Here is a 20,366-nt window from a genome sequence, read left to right as displayed (position 1 = left end):
ACAGCTCAGCTATGTTACCACTAAAAAAAAGACTTATCTAAAACTCAATAATTTGAAGAATTAAGTTATTAAACACATTTGGTGAAAATCTTTGTGAAATATTCTATATGCTTTCTTCAAAACTAAACCATATAGTGGTCTTAATTTCTTGAACACTCAAGGTCATCATTAATAAAACACCATACTGCTCTTTGTAACTTTCATTACCTCATTGTAAAATCCTTTCCTGTAAGTTCTATTCATGCTCCAACTTTTCCACAATACAGAAGTCCCCTTTCTTATTCACAGTTTTGTTTTCTGTGGTTTCAGCTACTCATGATCAACCACAGTCCAAAATATTAAATGGAAGATTCCAGAAATAAACATTTTATTACAATTTAAACTGTGCACCATTCTGAGTAGCATGGTGAAATCTTAACACCATCCAGACAGGGACATGAAATCATCCACTTATCCAGCACATCCACACAATATATGCTTCCTGCCTATTAGTCTCTGGTAGCCCTGTTGGTTATTAGATCAACTGCCCTAGGATTCAGGTACCACTAATTTTATTTAGTAATGTCCCCCAAAGCATTAAGGGTATCAGTGGTAGCAATTTGGAAATGTCAAAGAGAGGCCGTAAAGTGCTTCCTTTAAATGAAAAGGTGAAAAGTACAATAAGATATTTAGAGAGAGACCACAGTCACATAACTTTTATTATAAAACATTATTGTCATAATTATAATGTGTCATAATGCCATAATTATTCTATTTTATTATTAGTAACTGTGCCTTACTCTTTCTGTGCCCAATTTATAAAACAAAAGAAAGGATTTTGCAGTGAGGCAATGAAAGTTACAAAGAACAGTATGATACCCCAGTCCTAAATTCATGTTTGACATGGGTATTCTGAACTTCTCTATTTCATGAGAGACTCACAACACACAAGTTTTATTCTGCTAAATTTCTGCCATATTAGAGATAAATGTGTTATAAAAAATACCTCCTCCCAGGTATATGTTCCATTAGGTGACCTTTCACCTTCCATAGTAAAGGTTTTTCCAGTACCGGTTTGGCCATACCTGTCAAGATTAACAAAGTGTTTGATCAAAAACAAATACATAAACCTTTTCATAAATTTGAAAAAACACATACATATACATATTTTCATCAACTTACGCAAAGATAGTACAATTATAGCCCATAATAACTTCATCCAGAATTGGACAAACAACACTGCGGTAAACATCGATTTGTTTAGTAGATGCTCCAAAAACCTATTAAGATAAAGAAATTTCTTAAAGAAAATGTAAAAGATATTCATTTTAATAATTTTACTTGTAATGTTAACTAATTCAGCTCATGAGAAATCACTTAACAACTGGAAGAGATAACTGAAAGTATGCCATTTTCCAGGAGAAATATGTACATTAGGATTACTCTACAGTAGTGAATAATTAAAAAGTAGCACCCTTTTATAAGAAAGCAAGTACCATGTCAAAAGTATATGTCTTCCTTGAACTCTTATCAGCCAATCCTCCAGTTCGTACACTAACTTCTTTTCGAACGTGATCACACTCCACTACTGAATGGGCATTAACTTTCCGCTCTGCCAAATTAAATGGTCTGTAAAAACAAAAACCCAAAGTTATTCAAGAACTCTTAATTTGGGATGGGGATATGGCTCAGTGGTAGAGAATTTACTTGGCATGCATGATGCCCTGGGTTCCATATCATAACCACAAAAAACAACAAGAGTTTTATCAATGACATTTTCACTAACAACATTGTTAAGAAAAATGTGAAGGGGCTTGGGATGTGGCTCAAGTGGTACCGTGCTCGCCTGGCATGTGTGAGGCACTGGGTTCGATCCTCAGCACCACATAAAAATAAAATAAAGATATTGTGTTCACCTAAAAAAAAAAAAAAAAGAAAAAAGTGAAATATGAAGCTGTGACTCACTGTTGGTAATGAGGATTAAGTGGGGACTAAATGCTAAAGCAGAGAAAATTATAAGGATTTAGTCCCAGAAATAAAATTCTTTTTTAAAAAATTTTCAAAGATATATAAAACATTACAATCCTAACAGTTTTGCAGGGTGTGGTGGCACACAGCTATAATTCCAGTCATTCAGGAGGCTGAGGCAGGAACAATGCAAGTTTGAGGCCAGTCTCAGAACCTGTCTCAAATAAAAAATACAAAGTACTAGGGATGTAGCTCAATGGTAAAATGTCCTTGGGCTCAACCTCCAGTATGGTTTCCCGCCAACCAAATTCTAACAGTTTCTTCGAGTGGATGCTAAGTTCTCAAAAATGCTGTTTTTTCCCCCCCAGAATTCTATTTTCACTATTCTTACAATCTAATCAAGTTAGGTTATGATGGCATAGAAAGAACAGGTCAATTTTTATTCAAAATGCAAAACTTCCAGTGTATATCTGGCATAAAATAAAAAGTAGATAAAAAATAATGACAAATACGTTGAGCACCATGTGCCAAGTACTCATTGTTCCCAATACTTAATATGTGCTAACTCACTTTGTCCTCACAACATTGTAACATTTATAGTATCACTAGATTCATTTTTCAAATGAAAAAACTGGAATCGAAGGGCTACATTGTTCAAACATATAGGATCACTGATCTTCATTCTATTGAACTGCCTAAAAAAAGGTATTTCACTTAGAAGATTATTTCTTCAGGGAATTCTTCCCAGGACACTTCCCTCCCCCACTTGTCTAAAGATCACACTGAATTGTGCCCTATATTCCTAAAGCACCTTTTAGGTACCCTTTCTTTCTTTAAAAAATAAAATAAATATGTGTATTAGTTTTAGGTGGACACAATATCTTTATTTCATTTATTTATTTTTATATGGTGCTGAGGATCGAACCCAGTACCTCACACTTGCTAGACAAAAGCACTCTGCCACTGAGCCATAACCCAGCCCTTATTTATCCTTTCTTAAACATCACTTCTCATATATTAATTTGCCAGTGTTTCTTAGTATACCTCAGACTGCTAGGGAAAGAAATCCTGTTTAGTTTACTGTTTCCCCGGGGCTCACTACTATGCTTAGCATACAATAGGTTCTCAAATATTTGTGTTACTACTTTACTTCATAAATGTCATTCTAGGGGCTGGGGTTGTGGCTCAGCGGTAGAGAACTCGCCTCTCACGTGTGAGACCCTGGGTTCGATCTTCAGCACCACATAAAAAATAAACAAAATAAAGATATTGTGCCCATGTATAACTAAAAATATATTTTTTTTAAAAATGTCATTCTTTTTTTTTAAATTTTAATATTTATTTTTTAGTTTTCAGCGGACACAACATCTTTGTTGGTATGTGGTGCTGAGGATCGAACCCGGGCTGCACACATGCCAGGCGAGCGCGCTATTGCTTGAGCCTCATCCCCAGCCCTAAAAAATGTCATTCTAAGAGGAATGATGGGGAAACTAAAAAGAATCACAGTCCACTGGGCAGCATCCATTAAGACATTTATACACATAATGCACAGTTGGGCCAAAGGGAACAACCTGTTATTCCAAGTTCATTTCCCTCACTGAGTAGTGTACATTTTGGAAGGAACAGCCAAATAGGAAATTATCTTCCCTTTATCACTAGACAACCCAAGTTACCACTTATTTTAAAAGGATACCTCAACTCCCCATAGCATACCCCATGTCATTAGCTTACATATATATTTTTTATATTTGCAAACTCCATTTTATTGTGTGGTTTTTTGGTTTTTGGTTTTTTGGTTTTTTTGGTGTGTGTGTGTGTGGTTAATTCACAATCTGGTACATATAGGCAGTTAAAATTGGTTACCATTACTCATCAGAAGCCGCTTTGTATAACAGGCTTCATGAAAACATCATAAAACAGAATATGTAGTAACAATTTCTTAATGGTTGTAAACTGGGTTCCATCCTCAGCACCACATATAAATAAATAAAAAAATAAAGGTACATCAACAACTAAAAAGTATTTTTAAAAAATGAATTCAGCAAAGTATAGAGTCAACATGCAAAAAAGTCAGTTGCATTTCTACATATTAAAAAGGAAGTTACAAAAACAGCTCGGTTTAAAATAGCATCAAGAAGAATCCAATACTTACGAATTAATTTAACCAAGGATGTAAAATGATCAACATAATATATCATATTAATACAATGAATGAAAACACTCACAGGATCACCTGGGTTGTACTTAAAAATGAAACATATCTATGTTCATGAACTGGAGGAGTAATATTAAGACATTAAGCCAAGTGTGGTAATCCCAGTGACTCTGTAATCTCAGTGACTCAAGAGACTGAGGCAGGAGGATTGCAAGTTCAAGGCCAGCCTCAGCAACTGAGGCTCATCGAGACCCTGTCTCAGAGTAAAAAAAAAAATAAAAAGGGCTGGGTATAGTTCAGTGGTTAAGTATCCCTGGGTTCTATCCTCAATACCAAAAAATATTTAAAAAAAGATATATACTCAAAGTGATCTACAAATTGAACATAATCCCTATTAAAATCTCAATGGCATGTTTTGCAGAAATAGAAAAAGTCATCCTAAAAGTCATATGGTGTCTCTAGATAACCAAAATAATCTTGAAGAAGAAAGCTGGAGGACTCATAATTTTTGATTTCCAAACTTACTACAAAGCTATAATAAGCAAAATTGTCAGGTAATGGCATAAAGACAGACAAATAGACAAAAGGATTAGAATAGAAAACCCAGAAATAAATCCTTTCATATATGGGCAAATGATTTTTTACAAGGAAGACAGACCATTCAGTAGGGAAAGAGTCTTTTCAACAAATGGTGGGGAAAACTGGACATCCACATGCGAAAGAATGAAGTAACTTATAATGGATCAGACTTTAAATCTTTAAACCTATAACTGTAAAAACTCTTAGAAGAAAGCATAAGGCAAAAGCTTCATGAGAATGAACTTTTCGGGCTGGAGATGTGGCTCGGCGGTAGTGCGCTCGCCTGGCATGCGTGCGGCCCGGGTTCGATCCTCAGCACCACATACCAACAAAGATGTTGTGTCTGCCGAGAACTAAAAAATAAATATAAAAAAAAAAAAAAAAAAAAAAGAGAATGAACTTTTCAGTGATTTCTTGGATGTCACATCAAAAGCAAGGCAACAATGAAAATAAACAATTGGACTTAATAAAAAATTTAAAATTGTAGGCATCAAAAGACTGTATCAATCATTGGCATGTAATCCCAGCAATTCATGAGGCTGAGGCAGCGGGATCACAATTCCAAAGCCAGCCTCAGAAAATGAGCAAGGCCCTAAGCAACTTAGTGAGACTCTGTCTCAAAAAATTAAAAGGGCTAGGGAGGCCACTCAGTGGTTAAATGCCCTTGTCAATCAACAAGGCATACAAAAAGACAATCCTCAGAATGGGCTAAAAATTGTGCACATCATACATCTGAAAAGGGATTAATATAATATTCAGAATATGTAAAGAACTAAAAGTGAACAACAAAACAAATCCAATTAAAAAAATGGGCAAAGGACTTAGACCTTTTTCCAAAGAAGATATACAAATGGCCAATAAGTACATCAAAAGATGCTTAAATGATTAATCATTAGAGGAATGCAATAAAAAAAAATAATGAAATACCCCACCTCATACCCATTAGGATGGCTACTATCAAAAAAAGCAGAAAATAATAAATGTTAATACAGACTTAAATTAATACAGACACGAATTAATACCGACACGAAGAAAGTGAAACACTTGTACTGTGTGAGAAATGTAAAATGATGTAGCTACTGTGGAAAACAGGATATTAGCTCTCAAAACAATTAGCAATAGAATTATCATATGATCTAGCAATCCTAATTCTGGCTAAATACCCAAAATAACTGAAAACAGGGTCTCAAAAGAGATATTTGTATACTCATGTTCCTAGTTGCATTATTCACAATAGCTAAAATATGGAAGAAACCCAAGTGTCCATAAACACATAAATGAAGAAACAAAGTGTGATACATACATACTACGGTATACTACATAGCCTTAAACATAAAACTAATTCTGACATGTACTACAACCTGCATGAACCTTCAGGACATTATTCAAGTGACATAAATCCATCACAAAAGGATAAATACTACATTATGATTCCACTTATATGAGTTACTGAGTGGAAAAACCATGGACGGGGCGGGGGAAAGGGGGAAATGTGGAGTTATTGTTTAGTGAATATAGTTTCAGTTTTTCAAGATGAAGAATTATGCAGATGGATGAAGATGATGGGTGCACAATATTATGAATATATTAAATGCTACTGAAGTTGTTTCCTTAAAAGGATTAAGGTGGTAAATTTTATGTTATATGCATTTGGAATATTTTAAAAACTGGGGGAATAGAAAAGAGGGAAGTTGTTGGAAGGGGGAATATAGGAGGTCTGTATAAAATCTGGCTCTTGCCCTGCCAAAGATCTAGAATAATTTTTACAGTTTTCAAAGTATTGTTCAAAAAAATAAAACCAGAGAATATGTCACTGAGACCATGTGGAGCCTGCAAAGTATTTAAATAAAATAAATACTTATTTATCCAGACTCTTTACAGAAAAGATTTGCCAATCCCTGAAGGCATAGTAATTCATGTTATTATTTATTTATGCTTAATGACAGACTTGCACCAGGAAGGCAATCTGAAAGAGAAAAGCCTAACCAGAAAAGAAAAAGTAGAAACCCTCTCTATATAAAAATTATTGTACATGTTAGATCTGAGCATTTTTCATTGGTGATAAAGTAAAAAAACCTCCTTCAGGCTGGGGCTGGCATGTGTGAGACACTGGGTTTGATCCTCAACACCACCTAAAAGTAAATAAATAAAATAATGGTATTGTGTCCATCTACAACTTAAAAAAAACTTGGATATTTTTTTAAAAAGGTAAGGCTTGAAATATATTAAGATAATAAACATCAAGGTCAAGAAAATGGTTAACTGTGGATGGATGAGGAGGCATAGGGAGAGGTCCATGGGAGACTCCAGCTATAAGGATTATTATGTTTCTTAATTTGGGTGATAGATACACAATGTTTGCTACGGTGTTCTTCATAACTTTTTATAATTCTGAAATCTTTTTTCTACAGAAGGCACTTTTCCTTATATTTAGACATCAAAATAAAAAAACTACATTTGGAAAAAAAAAATTAAAAAGCCCAAGAATCTCAACTAGCAAGTGTCATCATTGACTAGGCTTAAGGTTCCTACATAATTTCCTTTCTGACACCTAGTTTGGAAACTCAGTGATCACCTTAGATACCTACAATTCAAGTCACCATATTTGAGTTAACCAAAATCAAAGAGTGTTTGTTGATATAGGTTTTTTTAAATAACCTTTTATTTTAGGATACTTCTGGGTACAGAAAAGTAGCAAGAGCAACTTTTAACAACAGCAACAAAAACAGACACACAGATACATATACACTATATGTGAAGAGCCTCCAAGAAACTGAATAATTCAATCTCTAATTAAGCAGCAGTTTCTACAACAATTATGTTCTTCTTCTACTAGTTAAATTGGGGTGCGGTGGCGCACTTCTGTAATCTCAGCTACTTGAGAGGGTGAGGCTGAAGGTTCCCTTGATCCCAAGAGTTAATGCCAGCCTGACAAAATATCGAGACCCCAGTTTCTTAAAGAACACAAAGATTGAGAAGTTATCTGGAAAACAGTCAGGAGGGAGTTGAACACACCCCTAAACAACCCTCATCCAGAAAATTCTGTCTCCTTTGGTATATGAACAAATGATTCCACAAAGGAAAGTCAAGTTGCTGCACAACCAGACACCTACACTAACTTAAGCTGTCTAGTTCTTCTGTAACGTAACTTGCAATGTTTAAATTCAGCAAGGTTGGGACTGGGGATGTGGCTCAAGCGATAGCGCGCTAGCCTGGCTTGCGAGCGACCCTGGTTTGATCCTCACCACCACATACAAACAAAGTTGTTGTGTCCGCCGAAAACTAAAAAATAAATATTAAAAAAAATTATCTCTCTAAAAAAAAATTCAGCAAGGTTTACTTAACAGAGATGTAAAAGATGCTGCATCTAGAATAGTTAAAGAAAGAAAGCAATTACTTTTTTTCGAAGTGATGGGAGATAACCCCAAGATAAACACTAATCAATCTGCAAAGTAGGTATGCAGTGCTATTTCTAAATTGACAAAATGCATGGAGTAGCAACCGCATAAAACTGACACTTAAGTCTTTCTCGATATTAGTTCAAAAATAACGCACCTTCCCGTAAAGAACAATGATCAAAAACTCTCCTGAATAGCAGTTTAACCATAACCTGTAACACAAGCATCCTTTTTTTCGCCTGAAAAACAGACCCTACTTTACATCTTACACCAACTAGTATCATTCTTATTGAGCAGAACGTAACCATATACAGACCGAGAAACCCGTAAGCCGGATCCCCTCGGGAAACGCAAACAAAACTCTTCTCTCCTGGAACTGCGCAGGAGGGAGCCCAGCAGCAAAGACCGACTCTCAGAATCCAACAGGTCTCTCCTACCTGCATCTCACCACCACCTGAATGTTCCTCCCTTTCTCCTCTTTCTTCTTCGCGGAGGAATTTATCTGGGACGCCATGACTGTCCCCGCCAAAAAAATCAAGGCCTGGCGGCGGACTAGGGGGCTGTGAGGCTCGAAGAGGTTCGGCGACCTATGCGGGCCCGCGTGCTTGCCTCCTCCGCCGGTTGCTGGCGCGGACAGGAGGACCGACGCACGCAGCTAGCCGTCCTGGATCTCCACCCAGGACTCTGACTGGCGGTGGGTGACCTGTCCCGCACTAGCCGGACAGAATACCCAATCTTGTCACTGCCCAGAAACTCTGCAACGACTCGGCGCCACAATTTGAAACAGGAGCCTATTTGCCAAGCCAATAGTAGCGCGGGCGCGCAAAGCACCATGGGACGTGACGTCATCGACGGATTTCCCCCCCCCAGGGGCGTGGCCCGCGGGAAAGTGAAAAACCCGTCTGTTCGCGCGCCCCCGGAACTCGTAGTCGGGGGAGAGAGATCTGGGATCCAAGCGTCACCTTCAAGCTTGGTCTTACATAACGTTGTTAAACCAAAATTCCCTTAACTACAAAATGGAAATAATAGTAGCCATCTCAGAAGGTTATGGTGAGAATTAATGAGCTTGTGCGGCTCAGTACCTTAGATCAGCACTTTATAGTAAGTGCACAGGAAAGGCCGACCGTGGTTGTAATTACAAGAAATTTTCAATTTAAAGAGAGTGGTATTGGAGTACAGAAGAGAAGTCGGAAACGAACCGAACTTCCGGAGACAGTCCAGAATAATTAGGAAGTGTTAAGAGGTAAAACTATCACAATCGTGATGAAATAGACATGATGAGTGTCATGGATGGACTCTGAACTTTATCCTTTAGCAGACAAGAAGTCTCGCTAAATGATCCCAAACAAGAAAGCAAGAGTGGATTTGTGATTTTTAGAACAACCCCGGCGCAGCGCCGGACACACCGCAGTCCTCCGGCGTCCGGAGGAGGTTACGCAAACACTCAGCAGCGGCCTACAAAACCCAGCATGCCTTGCTCACCCGCGCCTGCCAGTCTCGGGCGGCCTCCGGCCTTCTGTAGGCGCTCTGTGAGCGTCTTTGATTCGCCCAGTTAAGGTGTGGGTCGCTGGGTCTGGAAATGCTGAAATCTGTCGCTACGCGGTAGTCAGTTCCAGGAACCTAACTCACCGGAACCTAGCTGTTGTTGGGGCCTCATAAGTAACGGCTGGGTGCGCTAGAAAGCTGTCATGTCCCTTTAGCATCTAACGTTCAGACCCTGGCTCATCTCTCTTCTGCAGTCTGTCAGCTTATAGCTTAGGTGGCTCACTGACGTCTCAAAGTGGACATAGGTAAAACGGGGGTCTGTACCCCCTTACCTCCACCCTAATCTTTCTCATCTGGACAATTGGTGCTAACCAGAACCTTCAGCTCTCTCAGGTAACAAGTGCCCCTATTTCTACTCTTTTCTCCTCTCCCTCCTGTATTCACTCAGCATGGGAAGTGTCTTTTAAAAAATAAAAATCAGATTATGCCCTTTGTCTGCTTTTTTGCCAATCCCATGAACTTCATCCACTCTTTCCATACCTCACTGCCATGCAAAACAGCTTCTAAGTGTTATCCCCCCACACCCACCCCTACCTCCTCACTCCCCCACACCCACCCACACCCCCCCACACACACACACACTCCCACCCACTGGTCTTGCATCCAGACCTTTTTATACTTAGTGTGCCCTCTGCATGAAACTCTCTTCCTTTGACTTTGCATAGCTTACTCATTATTATCCTTCAGATCTCAGGTCAGCTTTTCTTTCTTACCAGAGATCGAACCCAGGGGTGTTTGACCATTGAGTCACATCCCCAGATCCTCACTAAGTTGCCTGGCTAAGAAAGGTGTTTTAAAACACAAAGCTGGGAAAAAATAAAATAGAAAGCTTGCCTGGCATGGTGGCATGCACCAGTAATCCCAGTGACTCCCCAGGCTGAGGCAGAGGATCACAAGTTTTGAGGCCAGCTTTAGCAACTTAGTAAAGCGCTAAGCAATTTGGGGAGATCCTGTCTTAAAATAAAGAGGGCTGGGAATGTGACTCAGTGGTTGAGCTCTCTTAGATTCAATCCCCAGTACCTATAAAATAAGGTCTGAGGATGTAGCTCAGTGGTTCAATCCCTAGTACCAAAAATAAGAGAAAAGGACTTTCTTTCCTAATTATCCTGTCCAAAGCATGTTCCTTTTATAATTTTCTACCTCAGAACTCTGGTTATTTCCTTTATAACACTACAATCTGTACTTGTATTGTCTCCCTGGGTAGAATATGTTTCATTAGGAACCCTGTCTTGTTCACTATTGATTTTCGAGTGCTTTTTTTTTAAACATTTTTAGTTGTAGATGGACACAATACCTTTAATTAATTTATTATTATGTGGTGCTGAGGATCAAACCCAGTGCTTCACACACGCTAGGCAAGCGCTCTACCACTGAGTCACAGCCCAGCTCCTGGAGTGTTTTGAATGGAGTCTCATACACAGTAGTTGTTCAATGAGTATATATTGGTTACCTACCTGCAAGGAAATTATTTAACATCTCTCAGCTTTGATTTTCTTATCTTTATTATTGTGGAGATAAAAATAATCATTGTTGGGCTGGGATTGTGGCTCAGTGGCAGAGCACTTGCCTTGCATGTTTGAGGCACTGGGTTCGATCCTCAGTGCCACATAAAAATAAATAAATAAAATAAAGGTATTGTGTCCATCTACAACTAAAAAAAATTTTAAAAAATAATAATCATTGTTGCCCTTCCTGGTGGCTCACACCTGTAATCCCAGTGACTCTGGTGGCTGAGTCAAGCAGTCCTAAATTTAAGCCAACTTCTGCTTCTTAGCAAAGCTCTGAACAACTTAGTGAAATCCATCTCAAAATAAAAAAATTAAAAAACAGCTTGGGGATGTACCTCAGTTGTAAAGAGTACTTGGGTTCAATCTCTAGTACCAATAATAATAATTATTGTTGTTATACAGTTTAAAATAATAATATATATGTATAAGGTTCCCCCTTGTGGTGGCACATCTCAGAATCCCACTAATTTGGAGGCTGAGGCAGGAGGATCTAAAGTTTGAGGCCAGCCTCAGCAACTTAGTGAGGCTCCAAACAACTTAATGTGACCCTGTCTCAAAAACAAAAAGTTCTGGGGATGTGGCTCAGTGGTTCAGCACCCCTGGGTTCAGTCACGGGTACCAAAAAAATCAACAGCATGACACAAAAATAATCTCAAACTTCTTCTAATTAGCAAATATCAAAACTTTTAAAATTCCACCAGAAAACTTCTAGAACTAATAAATGAATTCAGCAAAGTAGCAGGATATAAAGTCAACACCCATAAATCAAAGGCATTTCTGTACATCAGTCTTTCAAATTCTCTGAAAGAGAAATTAGGAAAACTACCCCATTTACAATAGCCTCAAAAAAAAAAAAACTACCCCATTTACAATAGCCTAAAAAAAAAAATACCGGGGATAAGTTAAAGAGTGAAAGGCTGCTACAATAAAAACTACAGAACACTAAAGAAAGAAATTAAAGAAGACCGTAGAAGATGGAAAGATCTCCCTTGTTCTTGGGTAGACAGAATTAACATTGACAAAATGACCATACTACCAAAAGCACTATACAGATTTAGTGCAATTCCTATCAAAATCCCAATGACACTCCTCATAGAAATAGAAAAAGCAATCATGAAATTCTTCTGGAAAAATAAGAGACCCAGAATAGCTAAAGCAATCCTTAGCAAGAAGAGTGAATGAAACAGGTAGCATCATTGTTCCAGACCTTTAACTATACTACAGAGCAATAGTAACAAAAATGGCATGGTATTGACACCAAAATAGATTTGTAGACCAATGATACAGAATAGAGGACATAGAGACAAAGCCACATAAATACAGTTATCTCCTACTAGACAAAGGTGCCAAAAACATATTGGAGAAAAGATAGCCTTTTCAACAAATGGTGCTGGGAAAACTGGAAATCCATATGCAACAAAATGAAAATAAGCCCCTATCTCTCACCATGCACAAAACTCAAAGTGGATCAAAGACCAATGAATTAGACCAGAGACCCTGTGCCTAATAGAAAAAAAAAAAAAAAAAGTAGGCCCAAATCTTCATCATGTCTGATTAGGCCATGACTTCCTTAATGAGATTCCTATATTGCAAGAAATACAATCAAGAATCAATAAATGGGATTGATTCAAACTGAAAAGCGTCTTCTCAGCAAAAGAAACAATCAGTGAGGTGATGAGACAGCCTACAGGATGGGAGCAAATTTTTACCACATGCACATCAGATAGAGCACTAATCTCTAGGATATATATAAAGAATTAAAAAAAAAAAAACACTTAACACCCCCAAAACAAATAACCCAATCAGTAAAGGGGCCAAGGAGCTGAAAAGACTCCTCAGAAGATGATATACAATCAATCAACAAATATATGAAAAAATGTTCAACATCTCTAGCAATTAGAGAAATGCAAATCAAAAACACTCTAATATTTCATTTTACTGCAGTCAGAATGGCAGTTGTTAAGAATACAAACAACAGGACTGGGGATATAGCTCAGTTGGTAGAGTGCTTGCCTTGCATGCACAAAGCCCTGGGTTCAACCTCCAGCACCACAAAAAGAATACATACAACAATAAGTGTTGACAAGAATGTGAGGAAAAAGGCATTCTCAAACATTGCTGGTGGGACTGCAAATTGGTGCAACCAATATGGAAAGCAGCATGGAGATTCCTTAAACTCAGAATGGAATCACTATTTGACCCAACTATCCCACTCCTTGGTTTATACCCAAAGGACTTAAAAACAGCATACTACAGGGACACAGCCACATTGATGTGTATAGCAGCACAATTCACAATAGCTAAATTTTGGAACCAACCTAGATGCCCTTCAGTAGATGAATGGATAAAGAAAATGTGGTATATATACAATGGAATACTACTCAGCTTAAAAGAGAATAAAATCATGACATTTGCAGGTAAATGGATGGAGTTGGAGAACATCATGGTAAGTGAAGTAAGCCAATCCCAAAAAAAAAACCAAAGGCTGAATGTTTTCTCTGATATGTGGATGCTGATCCATAATGGGGGCAGGCATGGTGCCGGTTTTCTGTTCTTGAGACTAAAAGGCTCAGGGGTCACTCTAGTTAAACTGGGCTAACTGGGCTGCACGAAATAACCACACAAGAGACACAAATACCTTTATCTTTGGGGTCGCTGTGACGGCTCCTCTGACCTTAAGGGTCCGCAGAAAGAGAGAGCACGTGATGACCCCTTTTATTGAGAAGCTATTCAAATGAGGCAAGGGGTCAGGTTTCAGGAGGCTGAGTCTATCTTCATGATGTCCACTGTCAGCAGGTTGACTGACACCTGGGTAGGCCACACCCAAGGGCACAGTAAGAGAAGGGGACACACACAAGGCACTTCCATGGAAGATTCTATCCTAAACAGGGCAAGGGGTTAAATTACAAAGGAACAGGTGAGGGGCTGGGGATGTGGCTCAAGCGGCAGCGCGCTCGCCTGGCATGCGTGCGGCCCGGGTTCGATCCTCAGCACCACATACCAACAAAGATGTGGTGTCCGCCGAGAACTAAAAAAAAAAAAAAAAAAAAACAAAGGAACAGGTGAGCATAGCTTCACCCATGGGGCTGTAGCAAGACACACCCATTTCTGTGACTGAGCACTTCAGCACCCAGCTGGGGAGTGTAACTCAGTCACCCATAAGGTTGGCCTCCCACAGCATGGGAGGAATAGAGGAACATTAAATAGGGCAAAGGGGAAGGAAGGGAAGGAAGGGGGTTTGGGGGTAGGAAAATGATGGAATGAGATGGACATCATTACCCTAAGTACATGTATAAGACATGAGTGCTGTTACTCTACTTTGTATCCAACCAGAGACACATGAAAATTTGTGTTCTATATATGTACTATGAATTGAAATGCATTCTGCTATCATGTATAATAAATTAGAATAAATAAATAAATTGTTTTAAAAGATTTTTAAAAAACAGTCTTTTGGATTGATGCCAGAAGTTCAAGAAAATAAAAAACCAAGGAACTCTATTTCCATTTGATAATAAATATAGCTATCAGTTATCTAGGGCTTATCTGTCAGACTATGTTAAAGTTTTATATATAATATCTCATTTAATTTCTAGGAAAACTCTATATTTTATCAACAGATCAAGTAAGCACATTGTAGTCTTATAGCTATTAAGTATCAGGAAAGAAACTCGGAATTCTTTCTGATTACAAATTCCAACCTGTTAACACTTGTCTTCTCCACCAAATTTTTCTTTTTTTGTTTGTTTGTTTTGTTAGTACACATGTGTCTACTTTCATCATATGCTTATTGAGTGCAGACTATGGGCCAGCCCCTGAAAACAGGCTAAATTATTGTCTGGCTCTCAAGACTAAGTCTAATGAAGATGACTGGAGTCTTATGGGCATTTGTAAGAATTTTGCGCAGTAAGCAGGTGACTGCCTCTGAAATGTTCTTTTCTACTGCCCTTATAGAGCTCAAACTAATCAGGCTAATAATCAACATTTCTTGAAAGTCTACCCACAATTAGAAATTACTTTTTAGTACATTGAGTGTAGTTAACCTTGATTCTACCAATGCAACATCACTACCCATACATTTCTGTTTCAAGAGTGTGTATTTCTTATATAAGTTATTTTAACTTGTCTTTTTTTTTTTTTTTTTTTTTTAGATATCAGGGATCAAACCTATGGCCTTATTCATACTATGCAAGCACTGCACCACTGAGTCACATCCTAAATAAAGGCATAGATATAGCTTTTAAAGGTAAATAGTTCTAAAAGTTTTATAACAACAAAAATGTTCTGTGCCTTATCCCATGCAATGCCTCCAGGCATTTACCCCTGAAGCAACCACTTTCAACTCTTCTTTTTTTCTAGCTTTTCCACCTTTGCAAGAAATACTGTTACTTTTGGGCAATTTTAGGCATTATTAACTTCTGGTAGATGAGGATTTAGTTCTAAGTTTACCATCCTCTCCACTTTCCATATACCCAATATTACAACTTTTTGTTAAATCAGTAATTTGCATTTAGGTATTATTCCTATTCGCAGCTGAGCATTTCATGCTAGTGATTGGACTAGAAATTTTGCAATGAAGTGCTTTGGTGTAAATCTATTTTCATCCATTGGACTGAGCAGAGAATCCTTTCAGTCTGGCAATACTTCCTTCAGTTCTAGGAAATGGTTTTTCATTATTCATTGAACATTTCACTCATTTTCTCTTTTCATTCTGGAACTCCTATATATAGGATATTAGATTTCCACTTCCTAATGATTATCACTACTAATATTTTGATGTATTTCTTTTCAGTTGTTTACATGAATATTTTAAACAAATGAAGTCATAAATGATATACAGTTTTACATCCAGAATTATGTAAGCATTCTGACAAGACCTTCAAAATTCTTCATAAACCTCATGTCTATTTTGTGATTTTGTAAGGCTCTTGAAAAACACCTGTGCAATTCTTTAATGAAAAGTTGATAACTTACTTGGCTTTTGCCATCAGTTTTCATAATTGCCAGAGTCATATTAGGTCCAATTGTCTGTGAGTATGAATGCTAAGGAGAACAACAGTAAGTATGTCTACATGTGCTTACAAACTAAGGGGAAAACACACTTCATGAACTGTTTACAAACTTGTAAAGAATGGCCCCATGTCACTTACCTCTAGAGTTTCTCCAATTCCAGATTTTGGTTACTGTTTTTAGCTTTCTAATAGCAGAATCTTACCAGCCAAAGTTATTGGGGGAGAAAGAGAAAGGTTTCCAGTTCCCCAGAACTGCAACATGTCAGAATCTCTCCTGTCCCAAACCTTTGTGACTAATGTTTCCCCTCTGTTTTTTTTTCCTCACCTGTTCTCCCTTTTACCTTTCAAACCACAACTGTGGCTTTCTATCTTTATATCTTTCTCACATAGCAAAAGAAGACGTTAAAATTTTATTCTTTGCCAAACCCCAGGGCCTTTCCTTAGAGACCAAAGGGTAATTAGGTCTTTACCATTTGAATGTAAAGCAAAAACAATAATAACTCACTGTTTATAACTCTTAAAGAGGCTCTTAAGGGAGGATCCTGAAAGGAGCTCAAACAAGAAATGAAGAAGGAAAAGCATAAGGCTTCCCCTCTCCACCTTTCAACTCAGTTGGTGAGAAAGGCCACAAAGGCTGGTCTCCACAGCCCAAACACTGACCCGTTTCTTTAAAATTTTGCTGAGCTTCCGCCTAAATTATAACATGTGCTCACTTCCATTGTTAACAGCCCAGGACATGCATTAGCCCCCTTAATACACATGATGAGATCTTCCTTGCCTGTTCCCACCTGAGGAATAGTAGTAATGACAGAAAAAAGGCCTAGAATTGTTAATTGGGTGAAGTTGGACAACGGGAAAACCCACCCTGGTTACCCAAATATTATTTTAATATCATGCTTATAATATAATTTTAATATTATGTTTAGTTATGTAAGTAGTAATTTACCAGTTTATCTTACTATAGTATAAGTATATTTATAAACCTGGTTGTTCTTTTCTCTGGTTTATGCTCAACATTGAAAGCAAGGCCTGGGCTTTTTGTTATACACATAAATCAAGGGTAGTCTTGGGCTGGGGCTATAGCTCAGTGGTAGAGCACCTGCCTCACATGTGTTCAATCCTCAGCCTCACACAAAAGTACATAAAGATATATAAAAAAAGACTAGTCTTAAGTGGGAAAAATATGAATTATTGATTTTTTTATTAGTATTTCAAGTACTGTTTATAAAGTAACTCAAATTTATCCTTAAAGACTAAGCAAGTATGAGTCATTTAGGAAAACTCTTAATAAGCAAATTCATAATTAATAAATCATTTTTTAAAAATTTATGTTGCTTTTAAGAATTTTATTACTATAATCTTAAAAACTATATATTAAAGCCTTTTATTATGGAAAAATTCAAATATGTAAAAAAGTAAAGTATTTTTATATAATAAAGATAATGTGTCCATTATCTAGCTTCAATAATGATCAGTTCATGATCAATAATGTTTTATCCATACTTCCTCCTACCTCTTCATCTACTAAATTATTCTGAAACAAATTCCAAGCATTATATTATTTCATCTCTTCATATTTCAGGATGTTTATCAAAGGATTCTTTTAACAAAAACACAACCTCTACACAAAATTAACATGATTATTTTATATCAAATATATGTGTTCCGACTTTCCTGATTATGATTTTTTATCTTTATTTTATTTATTTTTATGTGGTGCTGAGGATGGAACCCAGGGCCTCTTACATGCTAGGCAAGCACTCTACTACTGAGCCACAACCCCATCCCTCCTGATTATGATTTTTTTTTCATGATGGATTTGTTCAAATATAGATTCAAATAAGTCTCAAACATTTAATTTGGTTAATGTCTTTTTCTGTTTTGCATTTTTGAAGATTATCTGGTTCTAGATAGTTTATTGAAGTACTGCAAACAGAGAAGTAAACAAATCCTAAGTGTACAGCTCAATTAATTTTCAAAAACAGTACACACTCATATAAAGCACACCTCAAAGGCCCCCACCTTATTCTCCCTTTCTATTACTGCCACCTTAAGTCAGGTAACTACAAACATCTTTATATGTGTGGGAGCTGTGCTGGGAATTGAACACAGGGGTGCTTCACCACTATTACATCCTGTAAGGATAACCTTAGCCTAAGCAACTCCATTTTAAAACAAACCTGCAGTCTCACCAGGCACAGCTTACAGAGCTCTTTAATATGTCAATCAGGCATAGCCTGATAAAAACAAGTCACTTTCCACAACCCTGATAAGATTCAGGGTGAAGTCACATGTCAGAGGTGTAAGATCAGGGCGGAATCACCCAACCATATGACCTGACTCCAAGATGAAAGATATCACTAAGAAACCTGGTAACAGCTGATAGGGACTGAAAGGGGGAGCAGAAGCCCCCAAATTTAGTATAATGATGGAGCAAATGAACAGACATTCAGACCACCTGACAGTGATGCACATGCTGGAGAGCCTGATAGGGACCTGGACTGACATCCCAACTCTTCTCATCATCTCCTGATCCCCTGCATTGTCCTCACCTCTCTCAAACTCTACAGCAGCCTTTTGACCCTGGTGAAGACAGAGATCCCTCCTTTTGACCATCTCTTTGGCCAACAGCCAACTCCATATCAGGAGAAGCCTCCATTAGTTCCTGACCTGATCACTGCAGTCTGAGTGAGTGTGCATCGACTAAGACTCGAGACTTCAGATCTGGCACTTAAGCTTAGCATGCAGAGGGAATGTCTATAATAAGTCTGTTGTGATCAAGTGTGTTTGCAGTGCTTAGAATTAACTTAGAATTGTTTGCTTTGAATTGATTTTGTCTATTGCAGTGCCCAGCATTAAGGATTGTCATTTTCTTGATTAAAAACCTATAGAGTGAAATTGTATTGAGTGATTTGAGTGAATAAAGTGTTGAAAAATGGCAGAAGCATGTGGGCATTCTTTATTTCTCCGCCTTGACGGCATAAGTCCCACCTTTGCAGGTAACGACACATCACAGTTCTTTTTACTTTTTTTATTTTGAGACAAGGTCTGGATAAATTGCCGAGGCTGGCCTCTAATTTGAACTCCTCCTGCCTCAACCTCCCAAATAGCTGGGATTATAGGCATGTGCCACTGTGCCCATCTACCACTAACCAAACTTTTTAGGCTATAGATTGGTTTGGTCTGGCTTTCAATTTTATACAAATGGATCCATTCAATAGGTACTCTTTGGGGTCTGGTTTCTTGTCTTTCTGGCTCTACTGCTGAGCTACAACCCTAGCCCAATGCCATCTCTTTTTATTAATTCTTGTTGTCTTTTTTAGGAGTTTTCTTGAGGAAGGATATGCTTGCACCTACATATTGGAGTGTTGACCCTATATTTTCTTCTATTACTTGTAGAGTTTCTGGCCTTAAATCTTTCTTTGATCCACTTTGAGTTGACTTGTACAGGGTAAAAGAAGTCAAGTTTCATCCCCACTCCCCACTGTGCTGATGGAACCCAGGGGTGCTTTACCACTGACTTATATTCCCTGACCTGTTTGTTTCTGAGACAGGATCCCTCTTAAGTTGTCTACACTGAGCCTGAACTTCAGTGCTTATTTCTCAGTCTCCCAGTACCTAGAGTTGCATGTCTGCATCACTATGCCCTACTCAAGTTTCATTCTTCTACATAAGGATATTCAATTTTTCTAGCATTATTTATTAAAAAGGACATCTTTCCTCCAACGTCTGTTTTTGGACACTTTGCCAGGATCAGATAACTATCTGTATGGGTTTGTCTCTGGGTCTTCTATTTTATTCTATTTGTGCATATGTCTGTTTTTATGCCAGTACCATGCAGTTTTTATTACTGTATCTCTGCAGTATAATTTGAAGTTGGGAATTGTGATGCTTCCAGCATTGCTCTTATTGTTAAGAATTGCTTTGGCTATTCTGGATATTTTATTCTTCCACCAGAATTTTAGAATTTTAGTAGCCCGCTCGCCTGGCATGCTCCATCCTCAGCACCACATACAAATAAAGATGTTGTGTCCGCTGAGAAACTAAAAAATAAATATTAAAAAAAAGAATTTTAGAACTTTTTTTTAGAATGTCATTGGTATCTTGTGGAGACTGTATTGAATCAATATATTGTTTTTGGTAATATGGCCATTTTTACAATATTATTCTGTATATCTAAGAATTTTGTCCTTCAGTACTGTAAAATTTTCATTGTAGAAGT

At 37.7% G+C, this 20,366-nt stretch overlaps 1 protein-coding gene across 1 annotated transcript in view; it reads right to left on the bottom strand.

Moving 5' to 3' along the window:
* Positions 1-8,593, bottom strand: part of Kif11 (kinesin family member 11) — a 47,216-nt gene extending 38,623 nt beyond the window's left edge. Inside the window, exons 1-4 of the mRNA XM_077799252.1 lie at positions 8,517-8,593; positions 1,476-1,608; positions 1,162-1,259; positions 986-1,064 (exon numbers count right to left, since the gene is read on the bottom strand). Of these exons, the coding sequence (XP_077655378.1) occupies positions 986-1,064; positions 1,162-1,259; positions 1,476-1,608; positions 8,517-8,593 (387 nt within the window). The remainder of the gene's footprint in view (positions 1-985; positions 1,065-1,161; positions 1,260-1,475; positions 1,609-8,516) is intronic.
* Between the last annotated feature and the right edge of the window lie 11,773 nt (positions 8,594-20,366).

Source organism: Urocitellus parryii, chromosome 5 (assembly GCF_045843805.1).
Source record: "Urocitellus parryii isolate mUroPar1 chromosome 5, mUroPar1.hap1, whole genome shotgun sequence".
Taxonomy (NCBI): Eukaryota; Metazoa; Chordata; class Mammalia; order Rodentia; family Sciuridae; genus Urocitellus; species Urocitellus parryii.
This window is presented reverse-complemented; position numbering and strand designations above follow the sequence as displayed.